Source organism: Drosophila pseudoobscura, chromosome 3 (genome assembly GCF_009870125.1).
Source record: "Drosophila pseudoobscura strain MV-25-SWS-2005 chromosome 3, UCI_Dpse_MV25, whole genome shotgun sequence".
Taxonomy (NCBI): Eukaryota; Metazoa; Arthropoda; class Insecta; order Diptera; family Drosophilidae; genus Drosophila; species Drosophila pseudoobscura.
The window spans coordinates 14904249-14927364 of record NC_046680.1 but is presented as its reverse complement, the minus strand read 5'-3'; the positions used below and the strand labels follow the sequence as shown (position 1 = coordinate 14927364).

Below are 23116 nucleotides of genomic sequence, written 5' to 3'. Positions count from 1 at the left end.
TGGTGGTGGTGGTGGTGGTGGTGGTGGTGGTGGTGGTGTTGTGGGCCCTGCAGAGTACTACAAGTGCTGGTTGCTGGTTGCTCGACTCCGACTCCCTACGCATCATTTAATTACGTTAATTGGCAGCGGGTGCGGGTCCCACTCGCGGGACAGGGACAGGGAAAGGGCGTTGTTTGGGGGGGGGGGGGGGGGGGGGGGTGGGCGTCTGGGAGCGATGACGTTGTTCATTTGTCACTCGCCAGAGTTCGCCGAATGCGAAAGTAATGCCTAGAAGTTGGCCCACATGTTCAAGCCAATGTCCTGTTTCCGTTGTATTCGTTTCTGGTTTCTCCGAAAAATGGCCACTTTACGGGACTCCATTTTGTGACGTTCCTCTGTAATTTAGCAACCCCTTGGCGGGGGTTCTTTTCTCTGCGCAGCATCCGTGAGTCAATCGCGAATTCATCCCTCTGCCCAGACTTTGGCCCACCCCCTCTGATCTGTCCTCTCAGCCTCCACACACCTCAGGGCAGCTGGAAGGGGGCGCTGGGCCAGAAGGCGGCCATTAAATGCCTCGAATTATGGCAACCGGCAACGCAGTGAGATACCCAGAAATTCCTCCGCCCAAGCGGCAGCACAACGCGCAGACAATAAGTTGTGGCCCCCGCTATGCTCCCACCCACCTTCACCCCTGCTGCTGATCATCGCCAGCGTCACCACCACACACCACCACCCACCAACCAATGTTGAGTTAAACATTTCTAATTTATTGATGTTTCCGTCGACGTGAAAGTTCTTGTCCAACTGCCAAAAGTTCTCTCTGTCTCACTGTCTCTCGTTCTGGTATCTTTCTGGCCCTGTTTGGGGCTGAAACTAACTCAAATTTATGATGATTAAGAAAAATCACAAAATACTTAAGCAATCTCTATAGAGATGCCACGATATATGGCCCTGCCTATGGGAAACGTGTGCTCTCGGGCCCCCGTTCGTGTCGCCCATTTTCACTCTCATTCTCATAATTTGTTTGTTGTTTCAAAAATAGAAACCATCGCAGATCAGACAAACATAAACAGCAACAGCAACATCATCATCCGCAGCAGTGGCAGCACCAAAAAAGTCTTTCCTTGGAGGCCATTGCGGATATACATACATTAGGTAGCATGGACTGGGATCGATCCTATTCCCCTCTCGAATGAGGTGAGGCAGCGCGGATCCATCAATCACATGGAGAACAGCTGTGAAGTGAGCTTGGTCCGTTTTTTATTTGACTCCACAGCACACAGAGGGGCCAACAGCAGCCTGGTGGAGTGTGGAATCTCAGGTCAAGAAGGCTCATTGGGCTGTTCTGAAGGGGTATTTTACATAGTTCTTCAGTTCCAATCAAGTGAATTCTGCAGAGGAAACTCTTGAGAATTTCTTATAAAACATTTCGCAATTCCATTTCCATTTCCCCTTGAGAAAAACTTGTCACCACAAAATAAAAAACACAAAACAACAACAATTTGTCATTTGTCAGCTGATTTATGTGAGTTTTCTGGTGGGCATTTATTATTTCCCCACAATTTCCATTTATGCGTGTGTGGTTGTTGTGCTTTAAATATTTAGTATTTGTTTAATTCTGTTACTAATTTTTCCGTGTGTATTCTGTATGGCCTTTGCGTGCCATTCCACTTTTGTGGTAAGGAAACTATTAAAAGATTTTGGGAACAAAGAATACTTGAATGAATTGAAATAAAAGAATTGATGGCGCACACAAAAGGCAGCGAACTGTTTTTTAAGTTGATTCTGGTTTGTGGACCTTAAAGTAGGTTTATGGGTAGGAAAACAACACAGCCCCCAGACAGAAATGTGGCACGAGCATTCACGAATGGAATCACCAGAAAACTGAAAGAAACATACGAAATATCGAACAGAAACCCTTGCTGAAAGGCTCCGAAATCCATATAATTTCAATGGGTTTATTTACACATTATCTCTATTGTCTCCAAAGACGGTAGCCTCTTGAAATTGAGACAATTCTGTTGCCCCATTGTCAAGGAAATTAGTTATATAATCAGCAAGTAACGAACTTGATAACGATTTACATGCAGTCACAAGGAATTCCCATCTGAATTGCACAAAGTACAAAGGGTCTTTCTTCTCCCCTGTCCCCTATCCGTATACGTGCCAGAGTTTCACAGCAGACAGGTTCTGGCATGCCGGGGCATAAGCATAACTAGCTTAATAGGCAGATTATATCTGTTATTGCGATTGATAAAGCTTTGAATGTCGATTTGCCCATGACATGACTACGCTACGGGCCTCGCTCGAGTTGCATGACAACAGCAGCAGCGCCAATCGTTGTATTTAAACGATCCGAGCAGGCTAGCTGCCCGTACTCCCCGCGGCCAATTTAGTCCAGGGGCCAAAACGGTGACATAGTTTCCCCTGCTCTCGAGAAAGCTAATTTCGAACACAGTTTTTCAGTTAGAGAAGGCTACACCACAGAGGAACCGCCCCTATTCGCAGCGGCTGCCTTTCCTTGCATGTCCAACGTGCATTCGCCCGGAGACTAGAGGAGGCGGACCGACAAGGATGGCTACAACTGCCAGTTGTCAACCCATATCCATTTTAGGACTGCAACCACTGGGCAGGACTGGCTGCTCCCCAGTCCCCAGTCCCCATCTCCCATTTCCCATTCCACATTCTACCCCACATCCAGTCGCCCCATCTCCGTTTGTTTGGCCTGGCCAAATAGCAACAAACGACGCCAGCGACGAAGCCTGTTAAGTGTCCCCGGGGTTCCAACTCCGACCCCTCTACCCACTCCACGCTGTATCCGGATCTGGGTCCGGGTTTGGGTCTCCGTGTCCGGGTCCGTGTTGCTGCTCTCTGCTTCTGCTGTACACAAATTTTCAACATTTTCGCTAATATTTCCGTTGCCGTTCATTTTAATGTGAGCCATTTGTTTGTTTTGCTGGTGTGTCCCCAGCGTCGGTCCTATGCGGGTCACTTGGCTTCCTGTCTGAACCCTCCAGCCACCCCTGCCCTATTCTCTAACCCCCCCTTGGTTGTGCGGCGCTTATCGGTACTCTGCGGTTTTGTTTTTGTTGATTTAGTGGAGCAGCCTGTTGAACTTTTCGCTTCGCTGCGGCGACAGGACACACCCAATCCCCGATGGGTGTCCGCGCGGTCCCATTCAATTTCCATGCTCGCATTCTGTTTGTATTACCATTGGGTGGGTCAACAGTGGAACTGGCAGCACTAATAGTATTAATAATGAAAGAAAGCGCAAGATTATTTAATATTTTCCCATTTAATAATCTATATTTTCAAAGAACGAAATATTCAAATTTGAAATGAATCGGCGGGAAATGTGGCGACTCCTGTGTATTAAATTTACTTTTGGCGCCACCTATATCTGAATCGCTTGGTTCGCGATGGCCAGAGGCTGCCACTTAGTTTAATTATGTATGTCCGGATCGCAGCCCCTCAGCAACACTGCAATTACGAGTAGTTCGCTGGTGTGGCAATACCTGCGACTCCGATACGATGGTCTGGCATCTTCAGCTTCAACTACGCGCGCTCAAAAACACTTCTAAACGAAAATGAATAAAGAGTTAAAGTAAAGTATCAAGCGTATATTGGCCAAGCACCTAACCATACAGTCTATAGGTGTATCAGTCATACACAAAACATGTCGCAAACGATTTCTTTTATCGGCAATGTAAAACTGCGGATTTACCTAAGATATGTGGCCGTTTAAGAGTAGATTCCATAATAAATTCATATAAATGCATGTAAAAAACAAAATTATTTAGATGAATTTTGTGGACTTTGTTGCGATTCGAAAACATCAAATTATATACATCAATTTTGTATATCTTCTACGTTTCCGAAGGCCAAGGGCGGAAGGAAGGAATCTGCGAAGGAATCTGCGGCGGAAGCTGAACGCCGATCGAATCGATACTGCATCCACGATCGCCTTCCCTCCAGCCCTAAGGGCGATACGCCCTCCGGCAACAACCTGCTATGCAGCGATCCTCTTCTCTTACCCCGCCAGGTAAGTTAAGTTATTATTTATTCATATACTTTATTTAACTCGTTCTTTCATTTTAGCAGGTCGCTTCCTCCGGTCTCCGCCGTCGGTACCTCCACCGCGGTGGATTCCACGTCGTCCTCTCGGGAGGTCCAAGGGATGACTCCTGGCTGGACTGTGTCAGCTAGACTGTCCTGCAGCGGGCCATAGGCATGATGCCACTGCTATGTCGCTGAGTCGACAAACTGGTCTTACCCAAGCATTACCGAGTCGAATTCGAGACAGACCGAGTCTTATCCCAGCCAGGCAGAATCGTATCACAGCAGGATAGAAGCGCAACCCTTGCAAGATCCGAGCCCAACAAGATATCGTCATCCCTCGATTGGGACATCGACAACAAGGACTTTGACTACGGCAACCAAAAGAGGAGCTACGCGGGCTAGACTCTAGATAGATCTCGTTTTTGTTAGGTTTAAGGATATATATTAGATAGTCCATATACTTAGATAGTAGATAGAAATGTTTTCTACTTGTTTATTTATTTATCCTAGGCTAAGTTATGATGAATAAAGCTATTGAAAAATAATCCTTGCTGTATCCTGTTTCGGAGAAACTATCCCGATTGAAAAAGGGCGTGGCACGCCCACAAATATCGGAGAAAATTAAATATTTTTTATTGGGGAAAATGTCCTTGATCCTTTATAAGGACTCCATCAAATCAGGGACCTTTTTTATCACAGGAAGCCTTCGCACGCCCAGATCGGCCCACAAATAGCCGAGAAAACTAAATATGTATGGTTGGGGTTGTTGGAGTCCTTACCGAAGGATCAAGGAGACTTTTCTGATCACGGTGGGCCATGGAACGCTTCAATTGTGCCACAAGTAAGGTAGAAAAAAAGATATATATGTCTGGGGATGATATCCTTGATCCTTGGTCCTTGATAAGGAATGCATTAGATCATGAAAGCTATTTCGATCACAGGAAGCTATCGCATGTCCCGATCGGACAAGAAATGGCGGATTTATGCCATAAACAATAAATTACAACAACAACATCCTGTTATTACAACAACAACTACTTTCCATTTTGGGGAAGTCGAAATTTTTCGATTTTCAGATCTGGGATACCAGGCGAACAGAAATCAGCAGAAGGTCGCTGGTTTTTTTAAATTCCTTTTAATTTTGTTTTTAAATTTTTTCATATTTTCTTTGGCCGCTATTCTCGTTTGCGGCCATTTGACCAGCCGAGGAAAATGTGAAAAAATGTAAAAACAAAATTAAAAGGAATTAAAAAAAACCAGCGACCTTCTGCTGATTTCTGTTCGCCTGGTATCCCAGATCTGAAAATCGAAAAATTTCGACTTCCCAAAAATGGAAAGTAGTTGTTGTTGTAATAACAGGATTTTGTTGTTGTAATTTATTGTTTATGGCATAAATCCGCCATTTCTTGGCCGATCGGGACATGCGATAGCTTCCTGTGAACGAAATAGCTTTCATGATCTAATGCATTCCTTATCAAGGACCAAGGATCAAGGATATCATCCCCAGACATATATATCTTTTTTTCTACCTTACTTGTGGCACAATTGAAGCGTGCCATGGCCCGCCGTGATCAGAAAAGTCCCCTTGATCCTTCGGTAAGGACTCTAACAACCCTAACCATACATATTTAGTTTTCTCAGCTATTTGTGGGCCGATCTGGGCGTGCGAAGGCTTCCTGTGATAAAAAAGGTCCCTGATTTGATGGAGTCCTTATAAAGGATCAAGGACATTTTCTCCAATAAAAAATATTTAATTTTCTCAGCAAGGATTATTTTTCAATAGCTTTATTCATCATAACTTAGCCTAGGATAAATAAATAAACAAGTAGAAAACATTTCTATCTACTATCTAAGTATATGGACTATCTAATATATATCCTTAAACCTAACAACAACGAGATCTATCTAGAGTCTAGCCCGCGTAGCTCCTCTTTTGGTTGCCGTAGTCAAAGTCCTTGTTGTCGATGTCCCAATCGAGGGATGACGATATCTTGTTGGGCTCGGATCTTGCAAGGCACATAAGTCCTCTGTAAAGGAAGATATATTAGAAAATGTCCATATTATATACTGATTTGCTTACGCGTCTCAAAGCTGAAGCCCAGCGTTATGTCCCGTGGGCGTGAGCCAAAAATTTCCGGCGTCGATCACTGGTCCTTGCTGCAGCGGACGGGACGCCCCATAGTCGAGTCAGCGACACAGCAGCTGCATTATGGCTATGGCCCGCAGCAGGATAGCCAGTGGCTGCCATAGTCTAGCCTGGACTCATCTCTTCGAGTTCCAGAGAGGACGAGGAGCTACGGCGGAATCACCCTTTCACTGGAAAGGCGGAGAAAGCAGCGTGGGACGCAAGGAAGAGGGCCATGGCAGTGGCCGGATCCAAAGGTCGCCCAGTCCACAGCCTTGCGCGACAGTAATCATGTCCCCAGTGGCGAACTGCATGGTGGCCCCTTCACCAGGTGGAGCCGACAGGGAACGCCAGAGCCGAAGATCCTGGGAGCGAAATGTTCGGTGTATGAACTGACACATGTACGAGTATATACTGTATGGCCGCCAAAAACGAATGCCAATAAAAGATAGTTCCGTAATTGGACACTAGTGGTTATTTCATAAAATGTATTAAATATCTATTGAGTTTTAATAAAAAATAACGGCAAAGAATACGCTTAATCTGTTTGTGTTGCTTTCGTTGGAAAAAACTTTTATTTTTTAAGCAGTAAAAGAAAATGAAACCGGCTCTTCCATAGCGAATATGCGGACTGACTCTTTGATGAACCTTTCCTTCGACTTTTGGGTGCAGTTTCATGAGAAAAACTGGAAAATTAATAAAACGGAAACGAAATTGATTGGCAAAAGTGTGGAGTTGTGAGCCGGTGCGGCTGCTGCTGTTGCAGTGGTGCAGACGCAGACGCAGACGCAGACAGTTGTATAATTATGCAATCCGCGTTGCACTTCGTTTGCATGTCCCAGCCAATTGCCAGGCGTGACTGCAGTTGACCGACTGACTGAGGCAAGACCGCTGATGCCATCCCATCGCCCGTTCGCACTGGCTCACAGTTGCTGCAGACAGTTTAGCAGCTAATCGAACAGATATGCCCACTTAAGTGCAGCTCGTTTGAGGAGCCAAAGCCCGCCCCGAGTGACAGATTTCCTGGTTATGCCCCCCAAGTCGCACCGAAGGGCTCTCTGGGTCAGCGAACTTGGAAGGTAACCAGTTTTTCCCCCAGCTGCATTTCCGAGATAGTCAGCCATTGCCATAGACGCCATTGCGTCTCATTATACGATCGTTAAACTATTTGTATTCGGTGGTCAAATCAAATGAACGAGGTGCGATTGATGATTATTTGTTTGGGTCTACCAAAGAGTAATGTCTATGCAAATGACACTTGGTTGTGGCTTTATAGCGAAGACATAACTCATGCAGCTGTGGGCTTTGTTATGGACACGAATTGCATGAGAGGTTCGTGCCCAGAGTCTTTTGTTTTACCGCCGAATGAGGACAACCGTTGCGGACGACCTTCGGAGGGAAATTGCCTTTGATGCGCGTATAATGAAATCATAAATTTCGATCCATTTCAAATACCTGTATCTGCGGTTTCAGGGAAATTCGGAAACTGTAGCAAGCCTGGGGCAAGTGCCCGAACTGGCGCGCCACAGCCTTATATGGATATGCAACGGCCCCAACAAAGTCTTGCCACATGGCATGGTGCGTGAGTTTTGTCAACGCAGCCCGTCCAGCCTCATCGACTGCATTTGCTTATTTTTTGGTGGACAAGCAGGAAGCAATGGCCATCGGAAGTAAAAGGCTGAAAACGACAGTACAGGCTAAGAAGGTGTCGTTTATTGCCATGTGCGAGTGTGTGAGTGTGTAAGCGTGTGGGCCATGTCACGCCCACCCCTGACGAGTTATGTGAGCACAGCCCACACAATCTGTCGATCGTACTGCCAATCTCTTGGCCATTCAAATCAGGCAACAACAGGGCAAAGCCAGGGGAGAGGGAGGTAGGAAGTGCATGCCAAATGCTGCTCTAATTTTCATGCCGGAACCAATTGCACACGCGGCACACCACCACCACCAGCAGCACTCCCTTATAGCTGGCGCTGGCTAAACGCTCCACATACATTGACCGATTACCGCCAGCGATAAGATGAATAATCATGAGCGATATAAATAAATAAATAAACACACAGGTCCCACATCTCCCCTGCAGCAAATGGCTGAGCCACGAACGAATTGGGGAAAAGTAAAAGTGGTCCAACATCGATATTGAGGCGAGTGTTAGAGCGGCCGTGGGGCACGAGCCGCGTAGGACATGGAAACCAAACCGAAGAGCTGCAGCGGGGGAACGCATGGCCATGGGCAAGTGGTTACGCATTTCATTTCGTGCACTCAATGCACTCCAGTTTGGCGGCTCGGACAGCACTTCCTGGAGCGGGACACACACATACACTGGCATAGCGTCGTACACTGTCGATTGGGGCAGCTTCATTTATCTGGATTTGATGAATATTAATATGATTGGAGGAGCGGAGCTCGGCTCCTGGTGTGAATCCCGTTTGGCACTTCCTTATGGCCCGGCTAGGGGGAGGGTGGAACAACTGCCTGTCAGAGGAAATGGGAATAGATGGCAGGCCATTAAGGGAGAGCCACGGAGAAAGTGGGGGAGCTTTCCCACTGCTTCATAGGAGTCCGAGTGTATTAACATGAATCCCCTTCCATGCCGTAGTACTAGACTGCCCGTTATGAAACTCCCCCCACTGGTTGTCGTGGACTTCCCACTAAGTGAAACGGAACCAGACCGCGCACGCACCTGGAACAGCTCCATAATCTGGCCAACAGGCGGACCTCGGCTAGCCCCTGCCATAGTTGATGAGAGGAGAGGGAATAAAAAACGGATAAAATCAAACTTAAATCAACATGCAATTAACTTGCTTTTGGCCAAATGAATCGAACCATTTAAAGAGGTATTCCGCATGTCTGCTGCTTTGGCTTTAGCTCTGGCTCTGGCTCTGGCTCTGGCTATATGGATCCGCTCCCATTGCAATGTCCCAGGAAATGAAACGGAAAGCAGACAGACAGACATGGGATATGAGAAATGCCCGCAATGTTCGGAGTCAAGTCTGTGTTTCTATTGTTTTTAATTGATTCGGCGGTGTGGCCAAGTGTTGGCCAAGGGGCTTGCCTCATTGCTGCACACGAAGAGATGCAATGGGCCGTAGGCATAGGCATAGGCATAGGCACGTCCCCGAGCATTGCCCTTAACCGAGTTTGGGTGCTATCGAAGCCAACGAATTACATTAAAAACCATCTAATTAATGCGACACCACCTGGCATATCAAAACATCTCCAGTCCCGAATCGGTATATAGGTATAGGAATACAAAAACGTGACGACCTTCGGCTTTGGCTATTGAACAATAAGAATTCCCAAAAATCAAAATCCAAACCGGCCATCCGGCAATCGGTCCCCAGGAAGATGGTCAAAAAGGGCGTCGCGGGAAGGGGAGGTCTGCCACATTATTTTGTTTATTTGGTTTCTTTGATTTCCCATTGCGTGCTATTAATTTGCATTGCTTAAATGCGGCTGCCGCTGGGGCTTGCCTTTATTTTTCAATTTTTTCGGCATTAAGATTTATAACATTTATGGCCATAAGCTTTTTGTGGCGATTACAACACTCCACTCGGAGCAGGCTGTAGACGAAGTCACGTCCAAGACCAAGCCATAAGAGCGGCTGCGAGAGCGCGCCAGAGAGCGCAGCTGTCGCCAAAGCTGGAGCTTTGGGAAGCAAAAGCTCTCTTCGCCTCGTCATTGTTTACACACGAAACCGTTATCAGAATTCAAGGTCTTTTACTCTCGTTTTCACGCAGAGAAACAGACTGAGAGAGACAGATAGAGAGAGAGAGAGAGAGTGGACGAGTGGGGGAGAAAGAGTGTACGTGCGTGTGTGGTGCTCTCATTTCGCCGGCTGCACCTGCGCAGTGTGTATTTGCGTATATAACCGTAGGCCCCCAGTCTTCAGCACTACAGTCGATTCCCGAAAGTGTCCAAGGCGGTGAGCTCCTCCGCCACCCATCCTAAAGTGGTATCCAGTGATCGTAGTAACCCTCTTTTACACCGCGGTATAAGCCAGTGCAACAAATAGTGCTTTCGACCTTATCTCCAGCTGTATTCGGGAGCCATGAGGATCCAGCGGCATTTTGTGGTAATTACCAAAAACAACAGTGGAAAAGTGCCGTATGTCAAAATGGGGGTGCGGTTGATGTTGTGGAACTAATAATGGAGTCAGTAATTTTGCAAATTGTATTTGCATAGATTGCTCTTCCAGTGGAAATGGGAGATTCCGTGGTTCAGTGAATTTCTCTTGGAAAATTGGTCTAGTTTCGGTTTGCTTTGGATTAAGAGATTTTGAAAGGATTATGTAATCTTTTGGTGATTGAATATGCAAAAAATAGATCAAAGAAAGTGAAGAACAAAGAACGACTTAGGCATTTAACATTTTCGATTGCTTGAATGAATATGGGACATAAAGGATACTTTTTCTGCTTCTAATGAACGTTTCCACTGATGTACAACAGTGGAAAAGTACATCAGATTTCTCAGGGGTGTTTTTACTACCTTAATACAAGAAAAACCAATATTTCTATGTAGCAACAATTATAGCAAACATTGTTTTTCGACTAGCATATCCATTAAAGAAATACGCTTTCCTTCCTGTCAATATCACGATCCATACAAATTGAGATTTTCTTAGCCATGGCTGTCTCATTCCCACTTTGTCGCTTTTGTCAACAATTTAAATCGCTTCGCGATCGTTTCATTAGCATCCATGGTATATCCATGGAGTGCACTGCCTGGTGGGACGGCAGCTAGAGAGCTGCCGGCTCTTTTCCCTCACGACCGATGATCCAACTGCAGGCCAAACCAGTCGTCGTCTCCATCGTCACTTTCTCTGTCCAGCAGGGCGAGGAAGCTGACACGATCGATCCGCTTACAATTAGCACTATCAGAGCACGGCGATGAGATAATTTTTGCCGGCGTTAATTTTCATTTCATAATCGAATCTTGTTGACATTTGTGCGCCAATTGATTAGGATTAGTTTTGGGATATTTTGAAATGACATGAAATCGTCCAAACCGAGAAGGTGTTTGCGAAATCCCGGCTGCGATTGGTGTTGCTGACCTTGTTTGATTCTCCAAATACAGAGGGCTTGGCTTGCAACATTTGCCCGGCCCCAGCAGCGACGCCAACGCTTGCGCTGACTCATAAAACATCCAAATAGATGTTTATTTTAAAAAACCCAATTAAATTTGCATATTAAAACAAATTGACCAAATAAAGAGGGGCCATATGAGGCGCGCATCTATCATAAGCCAGGTCTTGACCCAGGTCAGGCTTTGTACGAACCCATTGAATGTGCCGCCGCGAGTGTTCGCAGCGACGATTACGTAACGTTTATCTGCCGGTGACTGACCAGACTCAGACTCTGACCCACTTTAAACCCGTTTTGGGACAGTACACTCACATTTCATTTTGTCTGAAGAATATTGAATTAATTATCATAACTGTTGCGAATTCCGTTTGCTCTCCGAAGTGAAGTTTGCTTCCCAAGTCGTTTGATCATCTTTGCGCTTCTCTCTTTCTCTGTTTTAGCTTGGTCTTCTCGGTGCGCTCTCTGTGGCCATCGGTGGCAGCCAAGCCAAGGCTGTGGTGGATCAGCAGGCAGCCGACACTCAGGTGGACAGCAAGAGCGTTGCCCAGCAGCGCATCGACTTGGGGGGATTTAGCGATCATATCATCGACGATCCTGTCATCGACGAGCATCACATAGAGGAGCACCACGAGCACCACGAGCACCACGAACACCACGAGCACCACCATGACCCCGGTTATTGGAAGAAGAAGGTCACGTGGAAAGAGGGCTGGAAAAAGATATGGAATCCAGCCAAGAAACAAATCTGGAATCCCTCATGGAAAAAGGTTCGCCTCGAAACGGAATTAACTTTCACTTGGAACAGATTTTGATTGTGGTCCTTGTTCTGTAGATCTACAAGCCCCATTGGGTGAAGGTCCCTGGTTGGAAGGAGATTCAGGTGCCAGCCTGGAAGCAAATTTGGGTGCCTCACTGGAAAGAGATTTTAGTGCCTGCTTGGAAGGACATTCAGGTGCCCGACTACAAGCAGATCTGGACCCCTGAGCTCGTGAAGGTATACAGCCATTTCCCATGTCACAATTAATATCTGATCACAATTCCGTTTCCCTCTTCAGGTTGGCATTCCCGGCGAGAAGTTTCTGGGCAAGGACCACGATGGTTGGGAGTACACCAGCCACGATCTGTGGAAGAAGGTCAGTAGCAGCATCCCTACAAACATTTTGCAACAGTTGATACTTTTCTCCTACAGAAAGTGGTTTGGAAATCCCACTGGAAAAAGATTTGGAAGCCAGCCAAAAAGCAAATCTGGGTGCCCGACAAGAAACTGGAATGGAAGGAGGGATGGAAACAGTACTGGAAACCAGCAAAGAAGGAAATTTGGACCGATAAATTGGTATGCAGATATCATATAAATATGAACGTAGTTTTGTGGCCAGGCTTCTCGCAGACAGCGAACAGACCATATATATACAAGCCATCCCCTTTTCTTACAGGAATGGAAAGAGGCATGGAAACAGATTTGGGTCCCTGGCTGGAAAGAGATTTGGGTGCCTGGTTGGAAGAAGATCTGGAAACCAGTGGTCATATCCGAGTGGTTCCCCTCGCCCGACCATCACCATGATCATCATCATCACGAATCTGGTTGGGATTGGGACCGCAAAGATACCGGTGCCGCACCCGCAGCCGCAGCCGTCGCCCCTGCAATAGCCACTGCCACAGGCAAGGATAAAGTAGTGTGGAAACGCGATGACACCAATGCTTCCGCCTCGGGTAAGCCAACGCTGCTGCAGCCAGTGGCCAGTGCCGATTTCCAGGCCAAAGCTCTGGAGGCAGCCAAGTCGCCAGCTGCTGCCGGACCCGCAGCCTCGGTGGCTGCCACCTCGCAATTCAAGTTTCCCGGTGCGTAGGCAGAGCAGCAGTGCAGCCATTCGCCATTGCATCACTGCATCGCCGCCTGCACCTGCACCTGCAACTGCATCTGCCCGTCCCAAGCTCCTTGTAAATAGTTACAAACCAGTCGCTAGCTCTTAAGGCATCCATCCACTTCCATTTGCTTTGGCGCCACTTTAAATTATCTCTAGACTTACATGTTTAATTAACAACAAAGTGAATACAACTACGAATAAAATAAATAAATACAATTAAAACTAGGTTCAGTCTCTCAGTGGGCATGGGCATGACCCTCCTCATGCTCCCACTCGGTGGGGGCATTGGGCAGCGGCACCCATTCATTGTGGACGGTCGGTGTCCAGACCTTCTTCCACACAGGCTCGTAGATTTTCTTGGTCCGCCAATACTTCACCCAGCGGGCATTCCAAGTGGTTTTGTTCGCCCAGAAGCCGTCCGCCTGCGGATCCAGGGTGTCTGTGTGTCGTACGCTGTAAACGTGTCGTGTGCGAGGGGAGAGGATAGGTGGGATAGGTTCGGTTGGTGAAAGTGGTCTAGTGGCTAGTGGTTACGCAATCGGCTCACATGGTAGTGGTCTTGCCGCCCAGGCAACAGCTGATGGCCAGGCACAAGAGCAGCAGCGCTGTCAGCAGTCGAAAGGGGAAGGCTCCTTCTGTGATGATTGGCCTAGGCATCCTGTCTCCGCTAGTCTCCCCTTTCATGTTTCGCAGTCGAATGTGGGCTCTATTATCTCCACTCTTCATTTTATGGCTCCCACTGAGCGCTGGCCTGTCATGCTCTGTTCCCTAATTGAAATTCAGTGCGCCCGGGCCAAAGCCAAAGGCAGCCACCATTAACCATCAAACGAATGAATTGCAAATTCCAGCACTTGGCACGATCTGATTTTGCGGGTGAAAATGGTTGTAAATCCCAAAGCGATAGACTTATATAAGAGCAATTTCTCGGTTCGTTTGCAGCTCTTGTTTTCACACATTGCCCCGTGCTGGTGGCAAGCCACACGATAGAGGAGACATTTATTATGTACCGATCCGATCTGATCCGATCCGATCCACCAGAAATGTTCGAGGCAACAGCGTTCTTAAATATTTTTTGTTGCATTTCTTTCTTAAGCCTAATGTAAAAACGTTGCAAATCAAAGTTCTGTATGTGTGGCAAAGCTTAGGAGTAACAAATTCATGAGCACATTTCCAACATTTTGCAGAAAACAAGTATTACATTACATTACACACATTCGTTTCGTACAATTCGCGCAGAGTATTGTCTATAGCATGCAATATACACACATATTTATATAGAGTAATGTAATCGTATGTATATGGTGTGTCTATGTCTAGAGTGCATCAACTTAAGGCAGATGGTTGCAGTGATCGTACAGGCGATGGTGTGATATTGACAGCGATAGAAACTCGTATTAAAGCCTATAGTTTCATTTCGAAAGTTCGTTTGATTTTTGATTCTCTGTTATATTAATATTCAATGCTGCCGACATTCGCAGTGATTACACTAGTTTAGAAATAATATGGCACAATTAGCGCAAAATAAAGTTCAGTAAATGTCCAAGTTTTTGACCTAACATTAAGGATACACATACACATACACATACAAACAGCACAACACTAAAGACAGCACGGAAATGGGGTTCTTACAATTGATCTGTTTTTGATTATTTGTCTGTTTGTGTTGATTCGCTGCTTCAATTCCTTTCTCCTCTTCGTTCTCTGCCGGTGTCAGTCTTTTGAAATACCATTTGAATCGATTCAACTAGATGAAGTTTGCAGTTTGCAATTTGTTCGTTCATTGTGTTCTGGGAATGTTCAGTGGTTGGTTGTCTCGTGTGTGTGATTGCGTGAGTGAGTGGTTGAGTTGAGTTGGTGGGTGGTGTTGCGGCTGGTTGCTCGATTGTTTGCTTGCTTGGTTGTGCGGTGTGCACATATGTATACAATGGCTAAGCTAACTTAACTACGGTCTAAACAATGATGAGTACAATAGATTCGAGCTCTCAAGTACAATTCCCCCGAAAGGAGCAGGAGCAGGAGCTCACTCGAAGGACATCAGATTGGCTGGCAATGGCTTTGGCACACGCATTGTGGCCAGCTTGCAGATGGCGTTCGTCCAGAGATGCGTCATTTGCGGACTGTCGGTGCGAAACTTGTAGACGGTGCCCAGAGTGCGGTGGCACAGCTCGAAGGTGTTCTTGTGCTTCGTGTTGTCGCTGACGTGGGCGTACCAGCCATCCAGGGGGCACACCTTGCAGGGTTCGCGCTTGAAGTCGCTCCGCTCGCTGCCCTTGAAGGACTTGGGCGGAAAGTAGACCAGAGAGTTGGCCCAAATTTGCAGCCAGTATCGCTGCCAGGAGGCCACCGCCGGCTTGCGCCCCTCCTTCTGAACGGTCTTGCGACGAACACAGCCCTGCATGGCGGCTGCCGCCTCCGGGGACATCAGATCGCATTCGCTGCCTGTGAAGTCGCACAAAATTCCCTCGGCGCTCTCCAGGGATGTGAGATCCGCATTGGACAGGGCATCGCTGTGCTCCAGCACCGAGTCGTCGAGCAGATGGTGTCGTGGCAGCACGCCCTGGTCGTGCTCCAACTGCAGATGGTGCGGATGGCCGTCGCCGTGACTGTGCGTGGCAATCTTTCCAAAGATGCTAAGGTAAAGTGGATTGTTTTAGTTAAAGTCTTGGTCTGTTGGACTTTGAAAGTTCTTCATGCATCTCAGCTATGAGGTAATAAATGAATGTAAAGCAACAAAGGACGAACTGCGTATGTGTGTGTGGGGTGTGGGAAGAGTGTGGTTTTGTGGTGAAACAGAAACCAAATCAAAAGAGCAGTGTGTGGGGCGTAGATCAGAGGGTGTAGGGTGTCTTTCATATGAAGCATTTCCAACTTGGGTCCGTGCAAAAACTGAAGGACAATAACTTAGGATGATAATATCGAAATGAAATAAGGTCTGCGGGTGGGTTCTGGTTCTGATCAGTATCGGCTACAGGCGTTCATACAAGTGTATATCCAAGCTACAGGACTCACCCGCGGCATCTGCACCGCTTGTTGGAGATGGTGCCAATGCCCGGCGCAATCATCACAATGCAGCATTGACACTTTTGTGCAAAGTTGCGCGGCAAGCTGCTGCTGCGAAATCTATGGCGCAGTGCATCATTTTAGGTTGCGGTTGCGGATGCGGTTACGGTTGCCGTTGCAGTTACAGATTTTTCGAGAGTACATTAACAATTACAAAAATTACACAAAACGAAAGCAGAAGCCAAAGCAAAACAATCAAGTGAGAGACAGAGTAAACGAGAGACAGATTAACGATTAATAAAGACCCGGTGTATACAATGTCCAATTGGCGCAGTGATTTGAGTTGGTGGAGAGATTAGGTAGGAGTTCGAGTGGTTAAGAACGGAATAAACCGAATGGGTATCGCTTGTCGTGGGTACAGGTATTGTCCTGGGCCGGTACTTACTTGGTGCCCAGACTGCGACACTTGCGATGGCCGGGTACAAACTTTGTGCCGCTGGCCATGCGCATGGAGCCAATGGTTTTGGCTGGCGAGAGATTCAAACAGCCCAGGGCTGGTGTGACGGTTTCCACATTGAACGACTCCTTGGAGCTGCAGGACGACGAGCTAGGGCCTGAGGGCGATGCCGGTTCCAGATTCAGTGAACGTCTAGGAGGAGATCACAAGAACGTTCTTTAAATGCATATACATATTGTATGTAGATTGATTTACTTGTACTGATCCTCCTCGAATATATTCTGCAGCTCCTCGATATATCGTATAGATGTGAGGTACTTCTGCGTGGACTCATGCGGCTGCAGCTGCTTGTAGTCCGACTGCTGATAGTTTGAAATGACACGGAGTATGTTGTTCATCTTGTTTCGTCGCTGCTCGGGCTCCAGCCCACCCTTGTGCGGGTGCGCCAGATCGATGTAGATTAAATCGGTGAGAAAGAGTCCCAGATAGGGTATGCAGGGCAGGCGTAGGCTCTCCAGGTAGGCCCGCAGATTGGCCCAATTGTCCTGATCGCTGAATATGTCACTGAGCCGATCAAACGACTGACGATCCTTCTTGGACAGACAGGCCCACGTCTTCTTCAGCCGATAGATGCTGGCGCTTTGCATGGCCGAGATTATGGCGAACAGCGAATGGAGGTTGTTCAGCTCGTGCAGCTTCTTGGCCACCTAGAGAGAGTCAAACGTGGGTGATTATTCGACTGAAGATTCGGTTAAAGGATCCTCTCCCATACCTTGATGAAATGCGTCATTATCTCCGCTCGCTGCTTGGGCTGTTCGCCGTTCAATATCTCTTGCACTGTCCAGAAGCTCGTGTGGTTGAAGCGCTTGGTGAAGGCCACAATGTTCGGCGTGACCACATGCTTGTCCTTCTTTGTCCAGGCACAGCTGCCCAGCTCATCCGGCTGAATCACGGCGAAGACAGGAAAGTCTAGCAGCGTGATCTGGTTGGCTAGAACATCGGCGGGCACTCGCAGGGCGCTCAAGATGACCGCATCCAGCTGCTTGATGGAGCCATGGGCCGGCAGGCTCTGCGACTTGGAGGACGGTGCTGCCGAGGCCCTGGAATCGAGAAGTTTCTGTAAGAAGTGAGTCAATGGTTGTGGGTGGTTCACTTACGCTATGCTGTAGTAGCATCCCGGTGAGTCTGGCGAGGAGGAGAAACTGTTGAGGCATCCGATGGAGTTCTTGCGTCGCGTGCTCTTGATGTTCAGCGTTTTGCTGGCCTGATGCTGCATCATCTGAGGCTCCACCTGGTGCTCCTTCGGGCTCTTCTCCTGCCGCAAGCAGGCCATTGTATGCGCATTCCCATTCGGACTCCGCTGCTTGGCCAGTCGAGGCGGCTGCTGCTGCGACTGCATGGATGGCGGCGTAGCAGTAGCGGGGGAGTTCTGTCTGAACTGCAACTGCGTAGAATACGCCTGCCCAGCGTATCCATTATAGTCGGTTGTTGGTTTTCTGCTCAACTGAGGGATTGGCAAACATTAGTTAAACCGTTTTCAATGGGTAATCGAGAAGTCTTACCTCCGAGTAGCGCAGATTATCCATGGACAGGTCGCGTGAGATTTCCGAGTATCGCATCATGGCAACCAGCGGACGAGGGACTTGGACAACACAAACAGACTGCAATAAACGACGGGACTTGTAAGTATAAACTTTCCGATTGAGTTCGCTCTGTGATAAAGTTTCGAATGGATCCGCTGTTATACCCTAGTGAAGGAGTGTTTAATGATTTACAAGACTTCTCGGACATCAACTACGATCGCTGTAGATTCAAATATCACCTGCGATAGGAAGGATCGATCTGCAAGGGTATGCACAGCTTCGGGCAACCGTTTTCCTCTCTTTCCACGCGCTTACTGAAACCGAAGTTTGTTTTGCTGTGGCACGGTGTTGTTCTGCATTGTGGCTTTTGTGTTGCACGAACAGCGGAAAGGCGGCAGCTTCTGGCACGCTTCGCTGCCCAATTTCCAATTGAATGGAATGGGCTATGTGAGTCACGAGCACGGAGCGCGCGGAAGCAATAGGAAGACCTGGCCCGGCCTGGTCCGCTCTGCGTTGCTCTTTTATGGTAGCAGTCGTGTGGTCGACTGGCTTTTTGGGGGTGCAACAATATGCTGCACACACAGACACACACTCGCACCACTGATAAAGGCTATGGCTGCAACGGCCAGCGGAAAGTTTTGTCTTGTTTTGAAAACGAGTCACCAAAGCCAAAGCCGAAATTGGTTTTCCGCTTGGTTCAATGAACTCGCTGAGCACGGGCCCTGGAAATGAACCCAAATTTAACTACGGGCCTACGAAGTACAAGTATGTATGTATCTATCTCCCTTCTCTGAATGCCGGTCGTTCTCTAGACTTCCACTGCAACGCTGAGAATGATAGATAGTTTGAGTTCAATCTTCCATGCCCTGCCCTGCCCGGCACCACACTGCACTGCACTGCAGTGTCTGTGTCTGTGTATCTACGCCATTCCTATGCACATTTCTCCAAGCAAAGTCTGACTGAGACGACCCCGGCTAATTAATTTCAATTAAGTTATAATCATTTCAAAGAAGAGCTGATCAAATGCAATGACGTCCACACATAGCCCCACTGGCATCGCCTTCGCCATGCTGTCGCGGCTGTCACTGGGGGTCTGTGTCTGTATCAGCATCTGCGGTTCCTTCGATTATTTTGCGTTGCTCAGTGGACCAAATGGAATTACCCGATTCAGATATGGCCGAGAAAATATGATTAGAGATGAGTGTGTGGCGTTGTGGGGGTGCGATGAAGAGAGCACGCCACAGAGAGACGATAACCAAAGACGGAAGAGGAAAAGTCAGTATCCATATGCATACGGTAATGGCACTAAATTCTATTTCGCATTACCTTCTATACTATTCGATTCGAACTGAGAGCAGATTCCATTCTAATCGTGCGGGATTCGCATCTTCCCAGGCATTTGCATATGCTTCTATCCCGAAAAAAGGAAACCCCATTCAATTGCAGCGTATTTACAAAAACATACACAAGCAGATATACGGCTACTCGTACGGGGGCGAGTATGTGGAGGGATATATGTAGATAAAATGAAAACAAATTGGGGGAAACGAAACAAAAACAACCGACAAAAGCCCAGAAAAGACAAATGGCGAACACGAATTATATATGTATGTACATATATTCCAAAATGCCAGACGACTGCCTCAAGTTTTTGAGCAAATGGACTTTATTGACTATTGAACTATTCGCTCAACACACACAAATACTCGTATCTCATTCTGATGGGATGGGATGGGTCGAGTCCGATTCCGAATATACCACAAATTACGGATATGTGTATCTGCCAATCTGTGCGAATTTCGTTCAGAGTTCTTTTCGGTTATGGCTCGGAAAAGAGAACACATTTATAGTAGATATCAAATTATAGCAATTAAAGCCAAGCCAAACAATAAACGTTCCTCATGTGGCCTGCCCTGTCTATCTGTTAAGATTTCCCTCTTTTCTGTCTGGAAGACAGATCTCCTTTAATGCGAATTTCGTAAACTTTTCAGATCCAGCGGATTTATGTGATACAGATAAAAAAAAACACACACGGCAACAAATGGCTGTTTTCGTGGTCAGGGATATGGAAGAATGTGGATGTGGAGGCGCCTCTTTTTGCCTGTTTATCTGCCAAAAAATGCCGCCCACTGCAATCTTCCTCCAGAACGGCACCATCTCTCCCTAGTCTTTCTCTGGCCAATATGTTTATTGTCTTTACATAAATTTCTTCAAAGAAAACAAACAAAACAGCTGCAGAGTTCGCGGAAATCACATTGCCTTCTCCGTTCTGTTCTCCGTTCTCATATTCATTTTAATTTTCATTCTGCTTTTCAGTTTTTTGTTTATCAGTGTAAGGCCTGCAATTGTATTTAAATAAAATACAATGCCATACATATTTCTATGCATATGTATGCTCATACATACGTTTGTGTGCGGGGGAGGGGGTAATCATGTGTGCCTGAGGAAACTTAGCATTAATATTCTTGCTTCCCATCTCTGGCTGCTGGCGTTTTCCATTGATAAATTCTTTTGGCCCCTTCGTGTGTGGGTGGGTGTTGCTCTGGAATTTGCGCCGGCGGCTACGACATGTGATTGCCCATCAAAAGAATCTGCAGTTCAGCTCTGCTTGACCCTCAGACTTCGCTGCGGGGCCAAAGATCTCTGGAGCCGCTTTCTTTATGCATAGTTCGAGCTGGCAGCACAGTTTTTACAAAATATTTTATGCATGTAGTATCTCTCGTACTTATACAATATGGATAATGGCGAGCAAGGTCAGCGGTGAGTGGCTGTCGCCAGTGATCTTCGCTCGGCTCGGCGTTTCATTCTGCTGTCAAGTTCAACAACCGCCCGAAGAGATTTGCGATTAAAAATGAAATATTTGTGCATTAATTTCCATTTGACTCAATCAACCTTCGACACCGACTGCCAGAGAAGACATTGGAATATCAGAGGGTGGCGGGATGCTATTCAAGTGGGAAAACATTTAGCTAATCTTTCATTGAGAACTAGGGGCGTTATCATCCGACCATAATCCACTCGGCGGCACACTCGGGGCTCCACGGCAAGTGGCAGCCCGTAGAAAACTATTCACACACACGCTCGCGCACATGCACTCGACTGACGCACACTTCGGTGGAGGAATACAGGTAATTACGGTCGGTCGCTGGTGGGTAACAACAAGAGAGAAACTACCAGCACAAATGAAAAGTGCAAAACTGAACAACAACCAGAAAGGAAGCCCATGCTTGGGCGGACCGAAGTTAGAGATACCCTTGGTGCACCGATCGTTTCTGAATTAGGTGTGTTTGTTTGTACAATAATATCTTGGCTATCCGATCGTAGTTCCGCATTTAATAAGGGTTTAGTAACTGGTTTTCATGAGATCAGGCAGAAAAATCAAGAATACAGAGAATACATATACATACATATGTACATATGAGTACCCTTATTAATCGCAGGGTCGGACATGTGTCGGCTTGCAGCATTGCAAACTTCTGGGAATAATCATGATACCCCCGCGTGAGAGTGCACAAAAACAAAGCTGGGGCCCACAAGGAAGGCCAAGCAATTGAGCTGAGGTTTCTTCTTTCTCGCATTTTGTTTTTGTTGGTTTTGCGGCTTATGTGATCCGCGCTTCCAAAGTGGGTCACTTGCAGGCACCCAGTGAGCGGCTCAGGTCCCATCCCGGCCTAGAAATGAACCATTTACCCATTTCTTTCCGAGTGGCTGTACTTAAGCCAGAACAAAGGCAATTGGAAGCGAGAGGTAGGGAGACCGATGGAGAGGGCCTTGAAATGGCATGTCAGCATCTCACATCTTGCAACGATGCGAGGGCAGGCAGAAACATCTGTCGCTGCTTCTGCTGCTGCTGGGACCCACATCCTGTTGAACAAGTATCCGTGGGCCAAAGAAACGAAGCAGCAACAACAGCTGGAAAACATTTAAATTCGAATTTCGAGAAGGGGCGTTGCTAAGCGTGCTAGTGTGTGTGTATCTGTGACTGATAGTAGCATTTGCTTATCACATGATCTAACGCTAAAGGAAGTGTCAAGTCAAGCAATGCGGGTAATGCTAAACGATTTTTATTGATTGCGCTGCTCGACGACAAACCAAACGATGGATGATTCACATAAAAGACATACCCTGCTTTCCTACCGGAAGCGGGGGAACGGTGAACACCCCTAACCAAATCGATAGCGCATTGAACACGAAAGCAAACAGACACCCCCAACACACCTTCGCACGCAATTTTCCTTCGTTAACGAAAGCCAAGCTCCATTGTATGCCAAGCGGGCGTCCACTCCCCATCCCCTGTCACTCGCGCCTTGCCCCGTTTCGTAATCAGCATGGACGCGCGGGACCCCGAAAGAAAAGGAAAATTGCACTTGATTCTTCATGATTTCTGGGGCGACACGGACGCCGTCGCCTATCCAAAATAGCATTGCACATTATTTATAGTTTCCCAACGCCTAGCGCCCCCCGCCCACGGTACAAACCCAGCCCTTCGCGGTAGCCCCACAGCAGCGCAGACCAGAACTCACCTAAACAGCAGCTGAAGCTGTGGCACTGTGGCCGCATTATCCAACTTGGGGCACGGGCACCGCTTTAATTCGATTAATTGGTGTGTGACGACACGCGCGCAACGCACATTTAATTAATCTTCGCTACACTTATTGGCTTCTTCGCGTCTCTTTTAGCATTGGGGAAAAACAAATAAATGTTTGGTCGGCGCGCGATACCGACGCCGAGAACTCTCAACCACCACACATTTGCTACCGTATGTTATCTCCACGTATCAGACCGAACATCGAACAGGAAAAGCGCTCCGCCAGCAAAGTACTGTTGGATTCTTAAACACAAACACAAAAAAATGAGTAGTATCCAGAAATTTAAATGCTAAAAATTACACAGAATTCACGCGTCCAGTGTGACCGCGACCCTCAGAAATATACCAAAATATACCGTCTTGTTTTCGAAATATA

General features: G+C 47.2%; 3 protein-coding genes and 1 long non-coding RNA gene across 5 annotated transcripts; 2 read left to right on the top strand and 2 right to left on the bottom strand.

Annotated features, from left to right (window-relative positions):
- Window positions 1–2005: 2005 nt before the first annotated feature.
- LOC26533482 (uncharacterized) lies at window positions 2006–4583 on the top strand. The gene is made up of 2 exons (XR_004468898.1): window positions 2006–4021; window positions 4078–4583. It is a non-coding gene; the product is annotated as an uncharacterized lncRNA (long non-coding RNA).
- Window positions 4584–10027: 5444 nt separating this feature from the next.
- Window positions 10028–13118, top strand: LOC4804768 (uncharacterized). The gene is made up of 6 exons (XM_015184704.2): window positions 10028–10238; window positions 11688–12014; window positions 12080–12241; window positions 12303–12380; window positions 12437–12580; window positions 12681–13118. Exons 1-6 carry the CDS (start codon window positions 10215–10217, stop codon window positions 13092–13094), a joined length of 1149 nt encoding a protein of 382 aa, XP_015040190.2. The 5' UTR covers window positions 10028–10214; the 3' UTR covers window positions 13095–13118.
- Window positions 13119–13258: 140 nt separating this feature from the next.
- LOC4804767 (uncharacterized) lies at window positions 13259–13913 on the bottom strand. The gene is made up of 2 exons (XM_001361241.4): window positions 13660–13913; window positions 13259–13565 (listed from the first exon to the last, which is right to left on the bottom strand). The coding sequence occupies exons 1-2, from the start codon at window positions 13836–13838 to the stop codon at window positions 13349–13351; spliced, it is 396 nt and encodes a 131-aa protein (XP_001361278.3). The 5' UTR covers window positions 13839–13913; the 3' UTR covers window positions 13259–13348.
- Window positions 13914–14052: 139 nt separating this feature from the next.
- RalGPS (Ral GEF with PH domain and SH3 binding motif) lies at window positions 14053–23098 on the bottom strand. Of its 2 annotated transcripts, XM_001361240.4 has the most exons (8): window positions 22676–23098; window positions 18132–18230; window positions 17727–18073; window positions 17342–17669; window positions 16825–17276; window positions 16558–16761; window positions 16122–16232; window positions 14053–15742 (listed from the first exon to the last, which is right to left on the bottom strand). In XM_001361240.4, exons 2-8 carry the CDS (start codon window positions 18189–18191, stop codon window positions 15133–15135), a joined length of 2112 nt encoding a protein of 703 aa, XP_001361277.2. In that variant the 5' UTR covers window positions 18192–18230; window positions 22676–23098; the 3' UTR covers window positions 14053–15132. The 2 variants fall into 2 exon arrangements, with proteins under 2 accessions (XP_001361277.2, XP_004444296.2); XM_004444239.3 differs by lacking the exon at window positions 16122–16232 and having other exon boundaries at window positions 22676–23097.
- Between the last annotated feature and the right edge of the window lie 18 nt (window positions 23099–23116).